At 45.4% G+C, this 22,790-nt stretch overlaps 1 protein-coding gene and 1 long non-coding RNA gene across 3 annotated transcripts in view; one reads left to right on the forward strand and one right to left on the reverse strand.

Annotated features, from left to right (window-relative positions):
* LOC135876850 (uncharacterized) overlaps window positions 1-22,790 on the forward strand; it is a 1,011,314-nt gene that overhangs the window by 437,050 nt on the left and 551,474 nt on the right. The window lies entirely within an intron of this gene.
* PHIP (pleckstrin homology domain interacting protein) overlaps window positions 1-22,790 on the reverse strand; it is a 342,291-nt gene that overhangs the window by 73,607 nt on the left and 245,894 nt on the right. Inside the window, exon 23 of the mRNA XM_065402211.1 lies at window positions 13,242-13,476. Within this exon, the coding sequence (XP_065258283.1) occupies window positions 13,242-13,476 (235 nt within the window). The remainder of the gene's footprint in view (window positions 1-13,241; window positions 13,477-22,790) is intronic.

The following is a 22,790-nucleotide window of genomic DNA, read 5'->3' on the forward strand; positions in this document are numbered from 1 at the left end:
CCCAACAGAGCAGATGTCGCAGGCAAATTGCTGGACAAAGTGTATGAAAGAGAAATTGAGCAGTGTGCAAAAGGTCTAGGGGGTAAAATTGTTAACCTGAGTCTTGATGAGTGGAGCAATGTCACAATGATCCTGTTGTATGTGCTTGTGTGACAACAGAAGAAGGGAATGTCTTCCTTACAGAAACAATTGATACATCAGGAAATGCACACACAGCAGAATACTTACAAGAAGTAGCAGTAAAAGCTATAACAAACTGTGAAAAAAAATTCAAATGTCTAGTACGCAGCTTGGTCACAGACAATGTTGCAAATGTATCCAAGATGAGAAGAAATTATTTAGAAGAGAGTCCCAAGCTAATAACATATGGTTGTACTGCTCATTTGATGCACCTCCTAGCCAAAGACGTCAGTGTTCCAGAAATAAAGGCTAATGTTCTTGAAATTGCAAAATACTTCTGTAACAACCACTTTGCAGCAGCTGCTCTGAAAAAAGTGGGAGGAACCAAGCTAACTCTCCCACAAGACATGTGATGGCACTCAGTAGTGGACTGTTTTGAGCACTATATCAAGAACTGGCCTAATCTGATGACAGTTTGTGAACAAAATTGTGTAAAAATAGTTGGCACTGTTACAGACAAAGTTCTCAACATTGGGCTTAAAAAAAAATGTTGAACACATGCTGAGTACCCTGAAGCCTATTTCTGTAGCCTTGAACAAAATGCAGGGAAATCACGGTTTTATTGCTGATGGTGTTGAAATTTGGAAGGAACTGAGGGAGATCTTAAAAAGAGAAATATGCAATGACAGAGTTAAATTACAAGCATTAAAAAAACCAATGGGACAAGCACTATCTCCAGCTCATTTTCTTGCAAATATTCTCAATATTTGGTACCAGGGTCAAACCTTAACTGCTGAAGAAGAGGAGCTGGCTATGGCATAGAAAGTACGCTTATTAAGTTTGCGGATGATACCAAACTGGGAGGGATTGCAACTGCTTTGGAGGACAAGGTCATAATTCAAAATGATCTGGACAAATTGGAGAAATGGTCTGAGTTAAACAGGATGAAGTTTAACAAAGACAAATGCAAAGTGCTCCACTTAGGAAGAAAAAATCAGTTTCACACATACAGAATGGGAAGAGACTGTCTAGGAAGGAGTACGGCAGAAAGGGATCTAGGGGTTATAGTGGACCACAAGCTAAATATGAGTCAACAGTGTGATGCTGTTGCAAAAAAAGCAAACATGATTCTGGGATGTATTAACAGGTGTGTTGTGAGCAAGACACGAGAAGTCATTCTTCCGCTCTACTCTGCTCTGGTTAGGCCTCAGCTGGAGTATTGTGTCCAGTTCTGGGCACCGCATTTCAAGAAAGATGTGGAGAAATTGGAAAGGGTCCAGAGAAGAGCAACAAGAATGATTAAAGGTCTTGAGAACATGACCTATGAAGGAAGGCTGAAAGAATTGGGTTTGTTTAGTTTGGAAAAGAGAAGACTGAGAGGGGACATGATAGCAGTTTTCAGGTATCTAAAAGGGTGTCATAAGGAGGAGGGAGAAAACCTGTTCACATTAGCCTCTGAGGATAGAACAAGAAGCAATGGGCTCAAACTGCCGCAAGGGAGGTCTAGGTTGGACATTAGGAAAAAGTTCCTAACTGTCAGGGTGGTTAAACACTGGAATAAATTGCCTAGGGAGGTTGTGGAATCTCCATCTCTGGAGATATTTAAGAGTAGGTTAGATAAATGTCTATCAGGGATGGTCTAGACAGTATTTGGTCCTGCCATGCGGGCAGGGGACTGGACTCGATGACCTCTCGAGGTCCCTTCCAGTCCTAGAATCTATGAATCTATGAATCTATGACATGGACTTCCAGCAATCATCCCTCCATAATGCTAACTATAATAAACTTCAGAGCTAAGTGTGAACCACTCAAAAAATATATGTTTGCTGACGATGTTTTAAAGACAGTCACACCAGTGAATTGGTGGAAGTCACTTGAGCACTTGGAGTCAGAGACTGTTGAAGTGATAATCTGACTTTTAACAGCAGTAGCTTCTTCTGCCAGTGTAGAAAGAATATTTTCTTCCTTTGGACTAATTCATTCCAAATTGAGAAATTGTTTGGGACCTGAAAAAGCAGGAAAGCTTGGTTTTTTTTTCCAGATTATGAACAAACAGAAAAATGAAGGTGAAGACGATTGAGTTAGCTGCAGAAGCCAATATTTTAAATTTCTCATGTTGACCTTGCTGACATAGTCGATTTAATTTTTGTTTTTTTTTTAAATATTTCATTTAACTATTTTAGTTAAAAACAATTTTAACAAAAACAAACCTGATTTTAAAACACCTGAATGTTTAACTAAATTCAAAAATTCATAGCCTTGTTTTGTTAAAATATTATGTTTGCTGTTGAAGAAAAAAATGCAGAATATATAACGTTGTTGTTTTAGTTAAATAAAACAATTTAAATGTCTCTCTGGTGATGTTCTCCTCCTAATACAGCATGGCAAGAAAATCCTCCAAATATTAATGATTAACCTGTTGAATTGGAGATAGTTCACCTCCCAATGACTTCATAAATATCTGCTCCAATTGCTTTGGTAAATGAAATAACCGAACAATCATTCATTTTCTCATATAGCTGTAAAACTAATCTGAAAAGTTTTCAAAATAAATCACTTACAAAATGTATAGTGTGTTCCTTCTAAAAATTAAACCTACATCTATCTCTGAGTTGTGAAGATTATGTATTAAGGTTATAACAACCAACAAGAATGCACTTTTATGTAGAAATCCATGATTAAATCGAGTCTTCCTGACTAGTGATTTAAATCAATTTGATTTAAATCAAATCCACCCTGGTACCGTTTTTCAGAGTGCTTTGTGGGTCTTATAGTGGCTTGTGTTTGCCACAAAAGTTCTTGCCAGATCTAGGTGGTCTACATTTATGGGGAGGAGCAATCCTGGAGAGACCAATGGCTGAGAAAACTTTAAATAGCTTGTGAGTCTTCTCACAGATGACTACAGGCTCAATGTCCCAGGTATCCGCAATCTTCACCAGCAGCTCTTGATAGGCCCTGAAATTTTCCAGTGCTGGTATTCGGGTGGAGATTACAGTCTCATCTGTGGTTGGATGCTGATTGTTAGATGATATTGATCAATTATTGCATCCTGGCAGATTCTTATGTATATTGACCTGCCTTTGATGCTGTTTACCACACAGTGTTTTGAAACCTAGCAGTGAGAGGGATCTTTGGCCTTTGAATCTTGTTCCTCTCTGTATTTCAGAAATTGAGGTTTTGCTAGTGAAGCTGCAGGAGAGGAGGACCTCCTCCTCTTCTGCAAAGGTTGGGACCAGCTCCAAGGCCTGATAAGATGGTCCCCACAATAGCCTCAGGAGGTGCTGGGGTAACTTCTTGAGCTTTTGCCCCAGTGTTTTTAGCACCCTGCTTTAACATCGGGGCTGTCAACGGTTTCAGTGCTGGGGGTGGCACCAATGTTGATGTCAACACTGGGTGTGGCTTCTGTGCCACTTCCTCTGCAGAGGTCTTCAAGCTCGGCTCTTCTGGATCAGATGCCACTTTCATAGACTTCTCCAGAAGGTGGAGCTTCAGCCTCATATCCCTCTACTTCTGGGTTCTTGCAGAGAAGGAGTAGCAGACCAAGAATCTGCTTAGGAGGCAAGACTCTCCCAAGCAGAACAGGCATCTGCTATGTATGTCTTGTAATGTAATTAGCCCATCATAAGATGGATAAGGTTGAAGCCTGTGGGTTTTGAGCCCACTATTATAAGTACCTGTTTACGAGGGTCTGTACATGAGAGGGAGCATTGTTCAGGGGAGTCTGCAAACAGCTTTCAGCATGATGAGCCCTACAACAGACTAGGGTAATAAAAATAAAAGAATAAATGTGGTACTGAAGAACCACAGAAGGTCTGAATAAGATTATGAGATATTTTGCTGAAGCTAAGTCTAGTGGGTTGGACGCCAGCTAGATTCCTTCTTGATGCCAAGGACAGCAAGACAGAACTGAGGGAAGGTCATAGGTGTCCTGCCATTTTTGCCCTCATACGAAAGCAAAAGGCAACATAGGGTGCATATGTGGCCTCAATGGACATTGCTATTCAATAAAAAAAATACATTAAAAAAAATCCAGTCAAACATGCACAGGGTGCATGTGCATCCAGATTAAGATACAAACTGACCATAATCGAAGAATTTCTGTCTATTTTAATTTTCAAAAAAGCACTTATCTGATAAAGCCCATGCACTTGAAGTTATTTATACTAACACATGCATTAGAACAATATTCACATAAGGATCCTTTCAACCTAGTGTCAAATATGAAAATTTAATCCAGTTTATTCTAACCCAAACAGAGAAAGTTTGAGAGAAAATATAGGTCTTGCAGCAGGTTCTGAGAGTTAACAAATCCAGGCTTTGTGAAACAAAAGATGAAAACTGGAGTAAATTCCAGAGGTTAGGACACCTCAATAAACATGCCCTGCTGTTAGCCACTTCTTGAATAAACTATATATGCACAAATATAGATTTTAGTTTCTCTGCATATGTCTACATGGCAAGCAGAAACCTGTGGCAGAGAGTCCCAGAACCTGGCTCTACAGACTCAGGTTCATGATACAGCACTTAAAATAGTAGAGGTTCAGACTCAGGCTTGGGCTCCAAAGCCTAGAGGGGTGGACTTCTACATAGCTATTTTTGGTGCCATAGGTTAAGCCCAAGTCTGTAGGCCTAGGCTCTGAGACTTGCTGCTGTGCCACGTAGATGTACCCTCATTGTGTTATTTGGGTCACGTCCTAGCCAAGTTAGTTCTCATCCAAGCTCCAAATTTTATCTAGACTGGGTAAATCACAGCTCCATAACCTGATCTGATAAAATGGAGACAGAGTTTTGTTTCTTCTGTATAGAAAGCAGCACTGTGCACTCCACCTACCCAATTCCTTGTAAGGGTCTCCACTCACAATGGAGAGAGAGAGAGAGAGAGAGACAGATAGACGTACCCACACAAAGTATGAGAGAGCTCTTGGGTCAGATGACGAATACTACCTTCTGAGACCTCAAAACCAAGTATTAGAGCCACTCAAGCAACTCCATCTACTGCTGCTAGGTTTCACAACGTGCAGTAAACAGTATCAAAGGCAGGTCAACATGCCTAAGAATCTGCCTGGATGCAATATCTGCCTGGATTAATCTGCCCTAATCTACATGGATTAATATAATTGAACAATCAGCAAAGATAAAGCAAACCGTGAAATCAGCCATGTATCCTTAACAATCCTTTCTCTTCTTAAAAGGGAGATGTGAGACAGGAAAATAATTGGAGAGACTGGCCATGTTGGGAGATGGTTTCTTAAAAATGATTCTAACATTAGCTTCTATAAGAGATGCTAGCTCTTTCCCCTCCAACGAGACACTGACAATCTCCTCCAATAATGGGCATCATAATTCATTCCACCTTTTACTAGCCTGCATCAGACAAGAAATATCAGTCGATAACCTGGGTTTTGGACTCAACATCCAACAGAATCTCAAACTATAGTATCTGAAATTCAAGCAGAGAAGAATAGTTTCATTTGTCCCTCATTCTCAACTTGATATGTATGATTCCAATGTAGATACTGACTGAGTTGTCTAAGTGATATTTTCTAACCAGTGTGAAAATCCTCACAGTGCAAAATGCTTGACTCTGTAACCAAGATGACATCACCTGAATTAACAAGTCTGCTCCCCCCTGCAACAGTTCCAATGACCTGTAACTTTAACTTCACAGAAACTACAGTGGAAATGAGGATTTCCTCATCTCCTGAACAATTGTGGTGCAAGATTAGAAATACTTTTATACCACAGTACATTCAGAACAATACCACTCACTACTAGTCCTTTGCCCTTTTCGTTTGTAACAGATTTTCTATACATCATGGTAACTTGTGAGAATGAAGCCAGGAAAGAGGGTGAGGAAAGGGCCACTGAACCAATAGCTGAGGACAAAAAACAATTACAGTGTTATACCAAACCCTCAGTGTAGTGTTCTCTCTTATTTAGTGTACTCTCCAATCAGAGAGCTGAACTGATTCCCTTAACATTTAAAGAGTGACCTATAAAACATGCCTTTTGCCCCAAAATGGAAGAATGTTTAGTCTATGACAAATGGATAGCGATTACTCCCCTGCTTTAATCTCAGCTCAAAACAGAGATCCAGAAGGTGACCAGCCATATATATGCCAGAAGCCACTTAAGAGTCCCATAATCATAGAAGTCCTGAAATCTTGCACTGACAGAGAAAAGTCATTATCCATATGAAGACTAGTCATCCAGAAAAAAAATTCTGACAACTCCACCATCACTGTAGAGAGGAACTCGGTCAGCTCAATGAAGAACTCAAAGATGCAATGGGGTAATTTATACAGGAACACAAGTCCTATATTAACTCCATCCAAGAGTCACACACCAGATGGACATACTTTTGGAATGGAAGCCCTCCTGCATCCAGCCATATGTAACTAATGTGGCTATATCTCTCTATCCCTCCTTTGATTCATACTGAACTGAGTACCCAACAGGAGATAAAAGCCAGTTACCTTTTCCATAACTGGTGTTCTTCGAGATGTGTTGCTCATGTCTATTCCACAATAGGTGTGCGTGCTCGCCACGTGCACTGGTGCCGGAAGTTTTTCCCCTAGCCGTACCCGTAGTGGGGGAGCGCCCCCGCAACCCCTGGAGTGGCGCCTGCCTGGCACGGTATAAGGGGAGCTGAGTGCTTCCCCCACCCTCAGTTCCTTCTTGCCAGACAACTCCGATAGAGGGGAAGGAGGGTGGGATGTGGAATAGACATGAGCAACACATCTTGAAGAACACCAGTTACGGAAAAGGTAAACTGTCTTTTCTTCTTCGAGTGACTGCTCATGTGTATTCCACAATAGGTGATTCCAAGCTATATCTCTTGGAGGTGGGTAGGAGTTCACAAGTTCCCAGGACGGAGGACAGCCCTGCCGAACCTGGTGTCATCCCTGGTCTGGGGGACGATCTCATAGTGCGAGGTGAACGTGTGAAATGAAGACCACGTGGCGGCCCTACAAATGTCCTGGATGGGGACGTTGGCCACGAAGGCAGCCGACGAGGCCTGCGCCCGACTCGAGTGTGCCCGCACAATGGGTGGTGGGGGTAAACCCGCCAGCTCATAACAGGAACGGATGCATGAAGTGATCCGATTGGAAAGCCGCTGAGTAGAAATCGGCTGGCCCCTCGCGCGCTCAGCCAAGGCGACGAACAGTTGCAAGGACTTTCTGAACGGCTTAGTCCGCTCGAGGTAGAAAGCCAGAGCCCACCACACATCGAGCATGTGGAGACGGCACTCCTCACTGGACGCATGAGGCTTGGAGCAGAGGACCGGTAGAAAAATATCCTGACCCATGTGGTAGGCGGAGACCACCTTCAGGAGGAACGCGGGGTGTGGGCGGAGCTGGACCTTGTCCTTATGAAAGACCGTGTATGGCGGCTCGGAGGTCAGGGCCCTGAACTCCGAGACTCGCCTGGCTGACGTGATTGCAACCAGGAAGGCCACCTTCCACGAGAGGTGAGACAAGGAGCTCGTGGCCAGTGGTTCAAACAGGGGCCCCGTGAGACGAGCCAACACCAGGTTTAGGTCCCACTGTGGGACCGGGGGTCTAGAATACGGAAAAAGATGGTCCAAACCCTTAAGGAACCGGCAAGTCATAGCATGGGAAAATACTGTGTGCCCTTGCACTGGTAGATGGAAGGCTGACATGGCTGCCAAGTGCACCCTGACTGACGAGGGCGCCAGGCCCTGGGCCCTCAGGTGGAGGAGGTAATCAAGGATAAGATGGATTGGTGCGGTCACCGGGGTGACACTCTGGTCCACCACCCACCTAGAAAATTGGGACCACTTCGCCAAATAAGTGCGGCGAGTGGAGGGCCGTCTACTTTCGAGGACGTCGTGCTGAACCTGCTCTGAGCACGTCCTATCCTCTCCACCTACCCACTGAGCAGCCACACCGTGAGATGAGGAGCCGCTAGGTTGGGATGGAGGAGGCGGCCCTGGTCCTGAGAGCAACGGCCACGGCAGAGCTACCGCCAGGCCCGAGAGGGTCCCATACCAATACTGCCTGGGCCGCGCCAGGGCAATCAGGAGGATCTGGGCCTTGTCCAACTTTATCTTCTCCAGGACCCTGCTGGTTAGAGGGAACGGGGGAAAGGTGTAGAGAAGCCGGCCTGACCAGGACAGGAGAAAGGCATCGGAGATAGCGCCCCTCCCAAAGCCCCCCCCCGGAGCAGAACCAGGGGCATCGCTGGTTCTGCCAAGTCGCGAATAGGTCCACTTGGGGAGTTCCCCACTTTCGGAAGAGCCGGTGGGCCACTTCCAGGTGGAGGGACCACTCGTGTTGCAAGGAAAATCCCTGCTCAAGTGATCCGCCCTCTCGTTCCGGGTGCCCGTTAGGTGGAAGGCTTTCACGGCAGAGGATCGGGCGCCACCTTGCCTGTTGATGTAGAACATTGAGGCTATGTTGTTCGTGAGGACCTGACTACCTTGCCCTCCAGGTGCGAGCGGAAGGCCATACACGCCAGCCGCACCGACCTGAGCTCCTTGACGTTTATATGTAGAGTCAGGTCTCGAGCCGACCACAGGCCTTGGGTCTGAAAATTCCCCACATGGGCCCACAACCCAGGTCCGACGCATTGGACACTAGCTCCAACGATGAGGCCCTGTCCCTGAATGGGACCCCTTGGAGTGTGCTGTTTGGGGCGGAACACCACTGTAGGGAGGCGATCACAGAGTCTGGCACGGTGAGGACCTTGTCCATCCTGTCCATGGCCTGAGAGAACTTTGATGCCAACCAGAGGTGGAGGGGCCTCATCCTGAGTCTGGCATGACGGACCATGTACGTGCACACCGACATGTGACCCAAGAGTTACCGGCAAACCCTGGCAGTTGTCACCGGGAACCTTGTACCGAGTTGATAAGATCTTTCAGGGTCTCAAATCTGTCTGGAGGTAGAGAGGCCCTGGCCGACACTGCGTCCAGGAACGCCCCGATAAACTCTATGCGTTGGACCGGGACTAACGTGGACTTTGTGTTGTTTATCAACAGGCCCAAGGCGGTGCACGTGGACAGGAGCGCCACAAAATCCCTCACCTGCGACTGGGAGGTGCCCTTGACAAGCCAATCGTCCAGATAGGGAAATATCTGGACCCCCCGCTGTCTGAGGTAGGCCGCTACCACCAACATGCATTTTGTAAACACCCTGGGGGCAGTGGACGGACCAAACGGGAGGACCGTGAATTGGTAATGATTCTGTCCCACCACGAAATGGAGGAAGCGCCTGTGCCCCTCGAATATGTGGATGTGGAAGTACGCGTCCTGTAGATTGAGGGCGGTGTACCAGTCCCCGAGATCCAGGGAGGGGATGATGGAAGCTAGGGAGACCATGCAGAACTTGAGCTTCACCATGTACTGGTTCAGACCTCGGAGGTCCAGAATGGGCCTGAGCCCCCCTTTGGCCTTCGGGATAAGGAAATAACGGGAGTAATACCACTTGCCCATGAACTCTTCGGGCACCGCCTCTATCGCTCCTAGTCCTAGTCGAGCAGAACTTTGTACGAGTGGTCCCCCAAGAGGGACGGGAGCGGCAGATGGTTGGGCAGGGAGGGTGTAACCTCGGGAGATGGTGTTGAGGACCCATCGGTCCGAGGTTAGCTGTGACCATTTCCGGGAGGAAAGCACACAACCAGTTGGAGAAGGGAAGCTTTATTGGGGGTGGATCCCTGATGAGGACTGGCGGGGTGCCCCCGAGTGTCCCATCAAAAACGCCTTTTCCCTGCTTGCTTGCCCTTGGAGGACCCAGGCTGGGGGGCAGGCCGAGACTGCCTTCGAGGGCAACTCTTATAGTCCCGCTGCTTCTTAGGGGTGGCCTCGTACTTCGGGAGGGCGGCCTGGGTGGGAGTTTGCTGTGGCTTGAACTTAGGTTTTGCCGGAGCCAGGACATAGAGGCCCAGAGTCTGGAGGGTTGTGTGGGAGTCTTTCATGCCATGCAGCCTGGTATCTGTTTCCTCCGCAAACAGAGCTTTCCTGTCAAACGGGAGATCCTGCATGGAAGACTGCGCCTCGCTGGACAGCCCAGAGAACAGGAGCCATGACGCCCGCCTCATGGACACCGCGGAGGCCATTGATTGTGCGGCCGTGTCCGCAGCATCCGAGGCTGCCTGCAGGGATGCCCTAGCGGCTGCTGCCCCTTCCTCCACTAGCGCCTTGAACTCCTTCCTATTGCCTCTGGAGGGAGTCCTCAAACTTAGGCAGAGAGCCCCACAGATTGAATTCGTACCTGCCCAGGAGAGCCTGATGGTTCGCCACTCGTAACTGGAAGCTCGAAGATGAATAAATTTTCCTTCCGAAAGAGTCCAGTCTCCGAGTCTTTGTTCTTTGGGGTTGGGGCTGGCTGACCCTGCCATTCCTTGTGGTTGACCGACTCGACCACCCAGGAGTTGGGCGCCGGGTGGGTATACAAGTACTCATGCCGCTTAGTGGGTACAAAGTACTTGCGTTCCGCCTTTTTAGAGATGGGGACCAATAAGGTTGGTGTTTGCCAGAGGGCATTTGAAAAATTAGCCACCCCTTCATGGAGAGGCAAGGCCACCCTACCCGGTACCGATGGGGACAATACGTTAAACAGGGAGTCCGATGGCTCCTCCATCTCCTCTGCCTGGAGGTGTAGGCTTGCTGCCACCCTCTTTAAGAGTTCTTGGTGGGCCTTGAAGTCCTCCTGCAGGAAGGAGGGGGGTGGGGCCGCAATCTCCTCCTTCGGGCGGAGTGAAGAGGCTGGTGCGGTGCTCTGGGTGTCAGCCGGCACCGGAGGGTCCACCACCTGGTCGGACTCCGGGCATGGTGCCGAGGATATTATGTCCGACTGACTCCTTTCTCGGGAGTCTGGAGAGGGGGGCCGACGGTGCTTCCGAAGCTCCAGCCACCGAGCGAGCTCCCACCGGGGGCTGCGTCGGAGACCATGGTGCCCACTGGCAGCATTGGGCTGGCCATGACGCTTGGTGCCACTGCACCTGCTGTGGTACCCGCGGGGCTGGCTGTCCGGGTTGGTTGGCCTGGCCCATCAAAGGACTGCTACGAATGGAGACCGGGCTGGTGTAATATCTGCTGCTGTCTCTGGACCAGAAGGAGTGGTGGTGCCGGGTTCTAAGATAGCCACGAGACCACGATCTCGACGTGGAGGATCGGTACCGACGGTAATAGCTGCTCCGTGAACGGCCTCGATGGGCGGACCCGTGATGGCGAGATGCCGGTGATTGACGCCCGGGGCTGCAATGTCTTGGTGGAGACTTGGAGAGGGTGTCTGAGTGATAACGGTGTCGACGACCGTGCCATGACCGACTGCAGTACCCTCTCCTAGACTAGGACCGACTGTGACGCCCCCCCGTGGTCCCGTCGATATTCGCTCCTTGAGGACGAGCGGTGCCATGAGTCCTGGCCGGCCAGGACCCAGCCAGACAGTCTGGTCGGCGTCGATCCACCTGGACTTTGCCTCGAGCGGTTGCTGGGTCGTGATCGGTGTTGGAAACATTCCCTCCACTGAAACCGGAACCGGGCCGGAGGCGACTGTGGAGATCCCAGCGGCGGCTTGCCTCTGGAGCGTGGGGCCGACACCGCCAGCGCTCCGAACACCGGCATGGACGTGACGTCCCGGGCTGCCTGGAGGGCTTCAGGTGTGGACGGCATCTGGAGAGGCCTGTCCCGAAGGGGCCGGGCTACTCCGCTCAACTTGAGTTTTAGGCCTGGGGCCCGGTGGGGATCGAGGACTGTCCGACATGGGCCTAGCCTCTGTCCCAGACTTCCCTTGGTGCTGCTGAGAAGAGAGAGTCTTCCTAGCCCTCTTGGCATGCCCCGTGGACGGGAAAAGGTACTGGCTTGTCGATGGCACCGGAGGGTCGCCACATACCGACGCCGCGGTGCCAGGTACCGGTTCGGAGCAGAGTGCCAGGGTCGGGGTCTGCATCGACTCCATCAGGATGGCCCGGAGCCTAATGTCCCTTTCTCTTTTGGTCCAAGGCTTAAACGACTTGCAAATCTTGCACGTTTCGCTGATATGGGTTACTCCCAAGCAGCGCAAACAGTCTGCGTGCGTGTCAATTCTTGGCATAGAACGCCTACAAGAGCTGCACGACTTAAACCCTGGGGCGCGGTGCATACCCCGGCCCAGGCTCACTGACTAACTAAACAGCTAACTAACTACAGGTACTAATGTTGAATGAACAAACAGTTCTGGGGACGAGCTACAGCAAAGCTGGAGCAGAGCAGTTCCGACGCACCTTCACTGGCGGCAAGAAGGAACTGAGGGTGGGGGGAGCCCACAGCTCCCCATATACCGTGCCAGGCAGATGCCACTCCAGAGGTTGCAGGGGCACTCCCCCCCTACAGGTACTGCTAGGGGAAAAACTTCCAGCACTGGTGCATGTGGCGACCACGCACACCTACTGTGGAATACCGATGAGCAATCACTTGAAGAACTGGTTAAAATGTTATCCAGCCTAGTTTCCCAAATATATGCAAAGTCAAGGTCTCATCCACAATCATATCATAGATGGTGCTTTTATGACAAGAAGAGGAGTGTGATATAAATACCTAGATAAATCAGCAATAGTAACTGATTTATTCTAATTAATGCAAGGTTGCTGGAGATCAAGGAGACTGCCACCTAATATCTTGCACTCCCTAGCACAGACTCCTGTTGAGACTGATCTTCAACATTTTATATCTGGATCCACACTTAATACTATTTTCTTGCCCAGGCTCCTTAAGCCACTTCCTACAAGGCCTCTATACTCCCAGTTGATGGCAACACTGCTTTATCTTCTTGGGCACCATAAAGTGGTCTTAAAGTATCACAGTCACAGCAAAGATTATACTCCTGGTTGTAGGGACACCAATATATTCAAGAGATGAAACACCTCAAATTTAGATCATAATAAAAATAACCATTACAGAAACGATTCAGGCAAAGAAAAAACATTATGTGGAGACTTTACAATGGCCAATTAACATTTGTGATAATGGATATTTGCATAAATAAAATTTAAGACGTGTTCTCAAATTATTAGAAGGTATTTTGGGTTTGCATAAACTCATGTTCAAATCTACTCATCCCTTTTACTTCCTTTTGTTCTAGGAATAAGTGTCCTATAAGCTATAAAATATACCCAACCTTTTTTTTTCTCTCTTTGGGTTTCCTTTTCTTTGGTGATGTTGTCGGTCCATCTTTATCTTCATTCCCTTTTTTCCTTTCCTTTTTAATTTGCTTCTGTTTCTGTTTTTCAATCCCCTCTTCATCCTCTGAACTGCTCTCTGTTTTCTTGGTTTTAAGTTTAGGAATTTTCTTTGGTGGCTGCAGATTAATTCCTGCATCTGCGGTCCAGTCCGAGTAATCACTGGAATATTCACTAGAGTTGGTGAATGAAGGGACAAAGGAAGGAAGGGAATTAAAAATCAAGCAAAGAGCAAATTGCTTCACAAAGCAAATTCAGAGTAAACTCCTTTATACAATATTAATATAACACCAGACAAGATTGTTAAGATTGGAGTTAAGGCTGTAATAACAACACTATTTAAAAGTTGTAGTTAAAAAAGGAATATAAACCCATAATATTTTAAGAGACAGTATATTAGGACTGCAGTTTAAAACATTATAGGATGTTTGGAAATTCATATTTACAGTTCTGCCAACAATTTTAACTTCGTCCCTTTACTGGTTTTTAGCCTCTTTTACCAGCGGAACTGCACATAAATTCACAGATTTTAAAGTCATAGTGACCACTGATCATCTAGTTTGACCTATGGCATATAACCCAGGACAAAGAACCTCACTCAATTTCTACATCAAGCCCAAAACTACAGTATGAGCAAGAGCGTATCTTTCAGAAAGATCTGTACTCTTGATTTAAGCACTTCAAGTGATTGATAATCCATCATATCCCTACGTAAATTATTCCAGTGGTTAATTACCTTCACCATTAAAAATGTGCACCTTTTTTTAGTCTGAATTTGTCTAGTTTCAGTTTACAACCAGTGCATCTCATTATGTCTTTTTCTGCTAGATTAAAGAGTTTTCTGGTATCCGAAATCTCCCCCATGTAGGTACTTACATACTATAATCAAGTCACCTCTTAAGCTTTTCATAGATAAACTAAATAGATTGAGCGTCTTAAGTCTCACTATTAGGCACGTTTTACCAGACATCTAATCATTTTCTAAACTCTTTCTAATTTTTCAACATCCTTTCCAAAGACTGGACATCAGAAGTGGACATAGTATTCCAGTAATGACAGGTTTCAGAGTAGCAGCCATGTTAGTCTGTATCCACAAAAAGAACAGGAGTACTTGTGGCACCTTAGAGACTAACAAATTTATTTGAGCATAAGCTTTTGTGGGCTACAGCCCACTTCATCGGATGCATGCAGTGGAAAATACAGTAGGAAGATATATATATACACAGAGAACATGAAACAATGGGTGTTACCATACACACTATAAGGAGAGTGATCAGTTAAGGTGAGCCATTATCAGCAGGAGAGAAAAAGAACTGTTTGTAGTGGTAATGAAATGGCCCATTTCCAGCAATTGACAAGATGATGTGAGGAACTGTAGGGGGGAAAAATAAGCATGGGGAAATAGTTTTACTTTGTGTAATGGCCCATCCACTCCCAGTCTTTATTCAAGCCTAATTTAATGGTGTCCAATTTGCAAATTAATTCCAATTCAGCAGTCTCTCGTTGGAGTCAGTTTTTAAAGTTTTTTTGCTGTAATATTGCGACTTTTAGGTCTGTAATCGAGTGGCCAGGGAGACTGAAGCGTTCTCCAACTGGTTTTTGAATGTTATAATTCTTGACGTCTGATTTGTGTCCATTTATTCTTTTATGTAGAGACTGTCCGGTTTGGCCAACGTACATGGCAGAGGGGCATTGCTGGCACATATCACACTGGTAGATGTGCAGGTGAATGAGCCTCTGATAATGTGGCTGATGTGATTAGGTCCATCATAGGATCTAATCACATCAGCCACACTATGATGGTACCATCTAGTCTGACACAGGCCATGGAACTTCCCCAAAAGAATATCTGAAGCCTATCTTTTAGAAAAACATCCAATCTTCAAACATAAGAACTGCTGTACTTGGTCAGACCGATGGTCCATCTAGCGCAGTATCCTGTCTTCAACAGTGGCCAATATCACAGCTTTGGGAGAGCATACAGAACAGGGTAGTTGGGAGTGATTCACCCCATCTTCCTCTCCCACCTTCTGGCAGTCAGAGGTTTAGGTTCATCCCGAGAATGGGGTTGAATCCCTGACCATCTTGGCTAATAGCCATTGATGGACCTGTCCTCCATGAATTTACCCCATTCTCTTTTGAACCCAGTTATACTTTTGGCCATCACAACATCCCAGGGCAACAAGTTCCACAGGTTAATTCCTCTTCTTTGCATGCTGCCTATTAATTTCACCAGTGACCCCTAGTTTTTGTATTGCGGGAAAGGGTAAATAAAACTTCTCTATTCTTTTTCCACACCACTCAAACTGAACAGCCCTAACCTTTTTAGTCTCTCCTCATATGGAAGCCGTTCCATACTCTTGATCATCTTTGTTGCCCTTCTCTAAACTTTCCCAGTCCCAGTATATATATATTTTTTTACATAGGATGACCAAAACTGGACACAGTATTCAAGGTATGCATGCACCATGGATTTATTAAGTGGCATAATGATATTTTCTGCCTTTTCTATCCCTTTCCTAATACTTCCTAACACACTGTTAGCTTTTGTGATCATTGCAGCACATTAAGCTGAAGTTTTCAGAGAACTATCCATCTCTACTAGATCTCTTTCCTGAGTGGTAACAGCTAACTTAGAACCTATCATTATATATGTGTAGTTGGGATTATTTTTTTCTAATATGCATTACTCTGCATTTATCAATGCTGAATTTCATCTGCCATTTTGTTGCCCAGGCACCCAGTTTTGTGAGCTCTCCCTGTAGCTCTTCACAGTCAGATTTGGACTTAACTATCTTGAAAAACTGTGTATCACCTGCAAACTTTGCCACTTCACTGTTCACTCCCTTTTCCAGATCATTAATGAATATGCTGAACAGCACAGGTCCCAGTACAGATCCTTAGGGGAAACTACTGCTCACCTCTCTCCATTGTGAACAATAACCATTTATTCCTGCCCTTTGTTTCCTATCTTTTAACCAGTTACTGATCACTGAGAGAACCTTCCCTTCTAATCCCATGAATACTTAGTTTTCTTAAGAGCCTTTGGTGAGGGACTTTATCAAGCCAAGTACACTAAACTGGCTAGATCACCCTTACCCACATGCTTGTTGACACCCTCAAAGAATTTTAATACATTCGTGAGGCATAACTTCCCTTTACAAAAGCTGTTTTGCTTTGTGTAGTGTGGAAGTGGGTTGAGGGCATAGAAATGTACAAGGCTGGCTTTGTTTCTGTGTGCTGGATATTTCCCTGTGCAGTTAAGCAGTACGGGTGTTGCTGCACACCGAGATTTCATGGGAATCCTCCAGAGAGATCTCTAGGAAACTTTCCTGGAGGGTACTCGGCAATCCTCTGCCAAAGGTTCCTTGGCAGAGCTGCTTTGTTCCTTCCCCCATTGAAGGAAACTTTCCCATGCCATTCTGCAATCACTGGAGCAGGGACCAAAGTGGCATACAGGTGAGAAGCATAGGGGGACTGGGTTGGAAGCTGCAAGCGTGCAGCAGATGCACCCTTGCTTCGTTGTTTCTTCTCAGGAATGAGATATCTGCTACAATGACAATATTCTAAATTTTCCTGCCCTTTTCCCCAGGTGGGAGTGCCTGTGGAAAGGGGCAGGAAAATTTAGAATACTGTCCCTAGTTAACTGCACCATGGCCTTTTCATATTGCTTTTCTACTCATGTAGAATGCCCCCCGCCCCGAAGTAAACTCACTATGCTTGGGGTGTTCGCTAACATGTGTGCTTGTCAAGGATCAGTGAGAAACCCACCCCATAGCAAACTTTTCAGCCTTACCTTCACAAATATTGTGCAACATACCGCTATGACCATGGGAATATTATCCTCATTGAGGTCTAACCTACCATAAAGGCATCACCAGTGTGACTTTAAATTACTAAATACACATTCCACTAAATACACTCAGCCTATTGTTGAAGCACTCTTTACTGCTATCCAGGTTTCCCATGTAAGGCTTCATGAGCCATGGTATTAAGGGGTATGCCGGGTCTCCCAGGATCACTATGGGTATTTCAACATCCCCCACTTTAATCTTCTGGTCTGGAAAGGAAGTCCCCACTTGCAGCTTTCTGTACAGGCTGGTGTTCCTGAAAATATGAGGTATGAGTCAACAGTGTGCCCTTGTTGCCAAGAAGGCTAACGGCATATTGGGCTGCATTAGTAGAAGCATTGCCAGCAGACCGAGGGAAGTGATTATTCCCCTCTATTCGGTACTGGTGAGGCCACATCTGGAGTACTGCATCCAGTTTTGGGCCCCCCACTACAGAAGGGATGTGGATAAATTGGAGAGAGTCCAGCGGAGGGCAACGAAAATGATATGGGGACTGGGGCACGACTTATGAGGAGAGGCTGAGGGAACTGGGCTTATTTAGTCTGCAGAAGAGAAGAGTGAGGGGGATTTGATAGCCACCTTCAACTACCTGAAGGGGGGTTCCAAAGAGGATGGAGCTCACCTGTTTTCAGTGGTGGCAGATGACAGAACAAGGAGCAATGATTTCAAGTTGCAGTGGGGGGGGGGGAGGGTGAGGGGTCTAGGCTGGATATTAGGAAAAACTATTTCACTAGGAGGGTGGTGAAGCACTGGAATGGGTTACCTGGGGAAGTGGTGCAATCTCCATCCTTAGAGGTTTTTAAGGCCCGGCTTGACAAAGCCCTGGCTGGGATGATTTAGTTGGGGTTGGTCCTGCTTTGAGTGGGGGGTTGGACTAGATGACCTCCTGAGGTCTCTTCCAACCCTAATCTTCTATTATTCTATTATACGTGCATCAAGCACCTTTCCAGACCACCCCGCATTGATCCCAGTGAAACGCCTGCGGTGATTCACAAGCACCTGCAGCACCATGGAGAAGTACCACTTCCTATTGCAAGGTGGTCCGGTTCCAAAATTGGAATATGCATGCCATTTATCGCCCCTCCACAGTTAGGGAAACCCATTTCTTCAAAGCCAACCACTATTTTATGCACATTGCCAAGAGTCACGGTCCTACATAGTAGGATGAGATTAATGGTCCTGCACACTTGCGTTAATGCAGCCCCTACGGTTGACTTCCCGACTCCAAACTGATTTGCAACTGACCGGCAGCAGTCTGGAGTCACCATACAGCAATCACCATGCGCTTCTCTGCCAAGAGGGCAGCTCTTATTTGGGTGTCCTTGTGCCACAGGGCTCGGGCGAGCTCCGCATGCAGTTCCAGGAAGGTTGCTTTCCTCATCTGAAAATTCTGTAGCCACTGCTCATCATCCCAGACCTGCATGGGACTATGATCCCACCACTCAGTGCTAGTTTCCCAAGCCCAAAAGCAACGGTCTGTGTTCAGCTGTTCCTTGAATGCCAAAAGTAATCTAATGTTGCTCCTACCCATGTCAGACAGCACGTCAGGCAACTGTGAATCCTGCTGAATTAGGAACTTCATGATTACCTGCACTGCCATTTTCGATGTGTTACTGATAGCTAGCAGAGCACTGGAGAGCAGAGCAGGATCCATCCTTTCATACAGAAATGGCGGGGTGAACAGCAAACAAGGGCTGTTGAAAAATGCCGTGAACCAAAGATGGAAGCACATGGAATGCTAGGACAGAAAGCAATGCAGCATGGGAGGTTGAGCCAGGACCCATGATGCGCTGTGATTCAATCTGCCTTCCCACAAAAATCTAGCAGTAGAAGGTGGTGAGCTGAATTGTGGGATAGCTACCCACAGTGCACTGCTCTCACTGTCGATGCTAGTGCCCCAAGTGTGGATGTGCTCTGCTAACAAAGGGAGTGTAGTGTGAACATGCTAACAAAACTCTGCAGTGTAGACAAGGCCTAAGGCAAGCACACATACCTTCCTTTGTGCAGGACACACCTTTGATTTCTGCCTGGGCAGGGCTGCAGTGTTTGGAATATGTTTTAATAACATCATACAGGGGAATCTTATAACTTCACATGCAATGTTGCCACACATGTTTTACCAGGACAATACTGACCTGCAAATTATGAGTTTTCAAATGATACTTTACAAGCATACTTTGTACAAAATATATTACAATAGGGTGTAGGGTGTGAACATAGGGGTGTATTCCATCACAGACAGTACTTTAGATTTGTCTCAGACTAGCAGCCGTGTTAGTCTGTATCCGCAAAAAGAACAGGAGTACTTGTGGCACCTTAGAGACTAACAAATTTATTTATTCCCATATGCTCTAATAAATTTGTTAGTCTCTAAGGTGCCACAAGTACTCCTTTAGATTTGTCATTCACTTAGATTTAAAAATTATCAGTGATGAAGAATCTAATATAACAACCCTTATTGAATTGTTCCAATGGTTAATTACGCTCACTGTTAAAAATTTACCCCATTTCCAGTCTGAATTTGACTAGCTTCGACTTTCAGACATTGGATCATGTTATACCCCACTCTACTACTAGACTGAAAAGTCCATTATTAAATATTTGTTTCCCATGTAGGCACTTACACATTGAAATAAATTCAGCTCTTAACTTTCTCTTTGTTAAAATAAATAGATTGAACTCCTTTAATCTATAAGGTAGGTGTCTACTCCTTTAATCATTTTCATGACTCCTCTCTGAACCCTCTCCAATTTATCAACTTATTTTTTGAATTGTGGACACCAGAACTGGATGCAGTATTCCAGCAGCAGTTGCACCAGTGCCGAATGCAGAGGCAAAATAATCTCTCTACTACTTGAGATTCCCCTGTTTATGCATCTAAGAATCGCATCAGCCTTTCTGGCCACAGCATCATATTGGGAGCTCATGTTCATCATTTTATCCACCTCCCCTCCCCAAATCTTTTTCTAGAGTTACTGCTTCCCAGGAGAGAATCCCCCATCCTGTACAGCCTACATTCTTTATTTCTAGATATGTACATTTAGCCATATTAAAAAGTATATTTTTTGCTTGCACTCAACTTGCCAATCGATCCGGATCACTTTCTATTAATGATCTGTCCTCTTCATTGTTTACCACTCTCTCAATTTTTTGTTATCTGCAAACTTTATCAGTGATTATTTTATGTTTTACTCCAAATGATTCATGAAAATGTTAAATAGAGTAAGGCCAAGAACCAATCTTTGCAGGACCCCTCTGAAACACACCTGCTCAATGATGATTCCACATTTACAATTACATTTTGAGAAGTATCAATTAGCCAGTTTTTAATCTATTTAATTTGTGCCACATAAATTTTATATCATTCTAGTTTCTTTAATCAAAATGTCACATGTACCAAGTCAAATGTATTTCAAAAGTTTAAGTATATTACATGAACACTATTACCTTCATCAACCAAGCTTGAAATCTAATTTTAAAAAAAGATATCAAGTTAGTTTGCCAGGATCTATTTTCCATAAATTCATATTGATTTGCATTAGTCATATCATCTTCCTTTACTTCCTTATTATTCCAGAACCATATCAGCCACTCCATTACCATGCCTAGGGTCCATGACATACTGACAGGCCTATAATTACCTGGGTCATCCCATTGACCCTTTTTAAAAACTGGCACAACATTAGCTTTCTTTCAGTCTTCTGGAACTTCCCTAGTGCTCCAAGACTTATTGAAAATTAACATTAACAGTCCAGTGAGCTCCTCAGCTAGCTCTTTTAAAACTCTTGGATGCAAGTTATCTCAATCTGCTGATTTAAAAATCTCTAACTTTAGTAGCTACTGTTTAATTTCCTCCTGAGATACTTGTGGAATGGAAAAAGTTATCATCATATGAAGAAACTACATCATCTGTTTTTTCCCCAAATACAGAGCAGAAATATTTATTGAACACTTCTGCCTTTTCTGCATTATCATTGATAATTCTACCATTTCTATCTAGTAATAAACCAATACCATTGTCAGGATTCGTTTTGTTCCTAAGACATTTATGCTCCTCCTTATTGTCCTTATCTCTGCTGGATAGTTTTCTCTTTGTGTCTCTTTATTTCCCCTACCAATTTTCTACAATTCCTAGCTTCTGATTTATATTCATAACTACAACTTCCCCTTTCTTCCATTCATTATAGGTATATATTTTATAACTGCTTCCACTTCCCCTCTAAATCAGGTCAGTTTTTGATTGTGGCTTTTGGGGCACCTAATGAAGCATTCTTAAACAATTCCCAAATATCACTGACATTTTTCTGGTTACATTCTTCCTCCTGATTTGGCTCATAATTGTTTTCAGCTTTGTGAAACTGGCCCTATTAAAACACCAAGTATATATATTACTGGTCTGGATTTTATTTAGTTTGCACATTATAAATATGACCAAGTTGTGATCACTTGTACCCAAGCGATCATTAATTTTTTGTTTTGTGGTCAATTCCGCTTATCTGTCAATGAATCCTAACACAGAATTTCCTTGTGTTTGCTGCAACACTTTTTGAATTAGGATATTGTCAACTGTAATATTTAGAAATTCCAAGGTTATTTTAGTATTGGCAGTATGAGACCTCCAGCATATGTCATTCAAATTGAAGTCCCCCATTATCATGCAATTCCCCCCCCATGCAATATACATGCCCTATGGGTGCTCCACTGTAGGTGTATCTGTGCTCCTGCACCTCTAATCGCAGATTTTAGCTAGCAGTGTCCATTCAGCCCACACGTGCTTTCCCTCAATTGGGGTCTGCCTCGAGACTATCTAGCATTGCATGGGCAAACCCCACTCAGTTTATTCTCTGCCGCACAGCCCCTTATGGAGAACTCCAAAGTAGAGTAGAAAAAGGTGGTTTGTGGAGCATCCATAGGGACACACATCTCAAAGAACCAATGTGAGTAACTTGGAATCCTTTCAATTTTTGTAGGTAAGTACATTGAGTGGTTGACTTTCGGCTGTGAAGCAACACGTCTTTCACCTCATCAGAGCATTCTATCTCTATGTCTTGGAACCAAGAAGGAGCCAAGTCTGGAGGTGGAGGACCTGCAGGTTGGAATGGAGAATCAGCCCATCGCTTTGAGAGAGAAGCTGGGGAATGGGCCTGAGAGGAACAAGAGAACATATTGCCATCTGTGTCAGATAAGGGAACCAGACTTGTCTTGGCCAGGAGGGGTCACTCAGAATAACTTGCTTTGTCTCATCGATTTTTCAACAGGAGCTTGCATACAAAAGGAAATGGGGAAAAGACATAGAAGAGGTCCCTGTCCCATGGGAGGATGAGGGAGTCTCCTAGTGAATGTTTCCCCAGGTCGGCCCTAGAGCAGTAACGACAACATTTCTTGTTCCAGTAAGTAGCAAAAAGATCTGTAGTTGGGGTTCCCCAAAGGGCGAATATGACTCAAAGCATCTTTGAGTTCAGTTCCCATTCGTGGTTGTGAGAAAAGTTCCGGCAGACTGTCACATTTTGTATCTCTGGTAGATAGAGAGCTGAGATGAGCATGTTGTAACAGATGCACCAATTCCAAAGTTTGAGTATTTCCGTGCAGAGTGAGGGAGATCTGGTGCCACCCTGGCGACTTACATAAAACATACAG

Source organism: Emys orbicularis, chromosome 3 (assembly GCF_028017835.1).
Source record: "Emys orbicularis isolate rEmyOrb1 chromosome 3, rEmyOrb1.hap1, whole genome shotgun sequence".
Taxonomy (NCBI): domain Eukaryota; kingdom Metazoa; phylum Chordata; order Testudines; family Emydidae; genus Emys; species Emys orbicularis.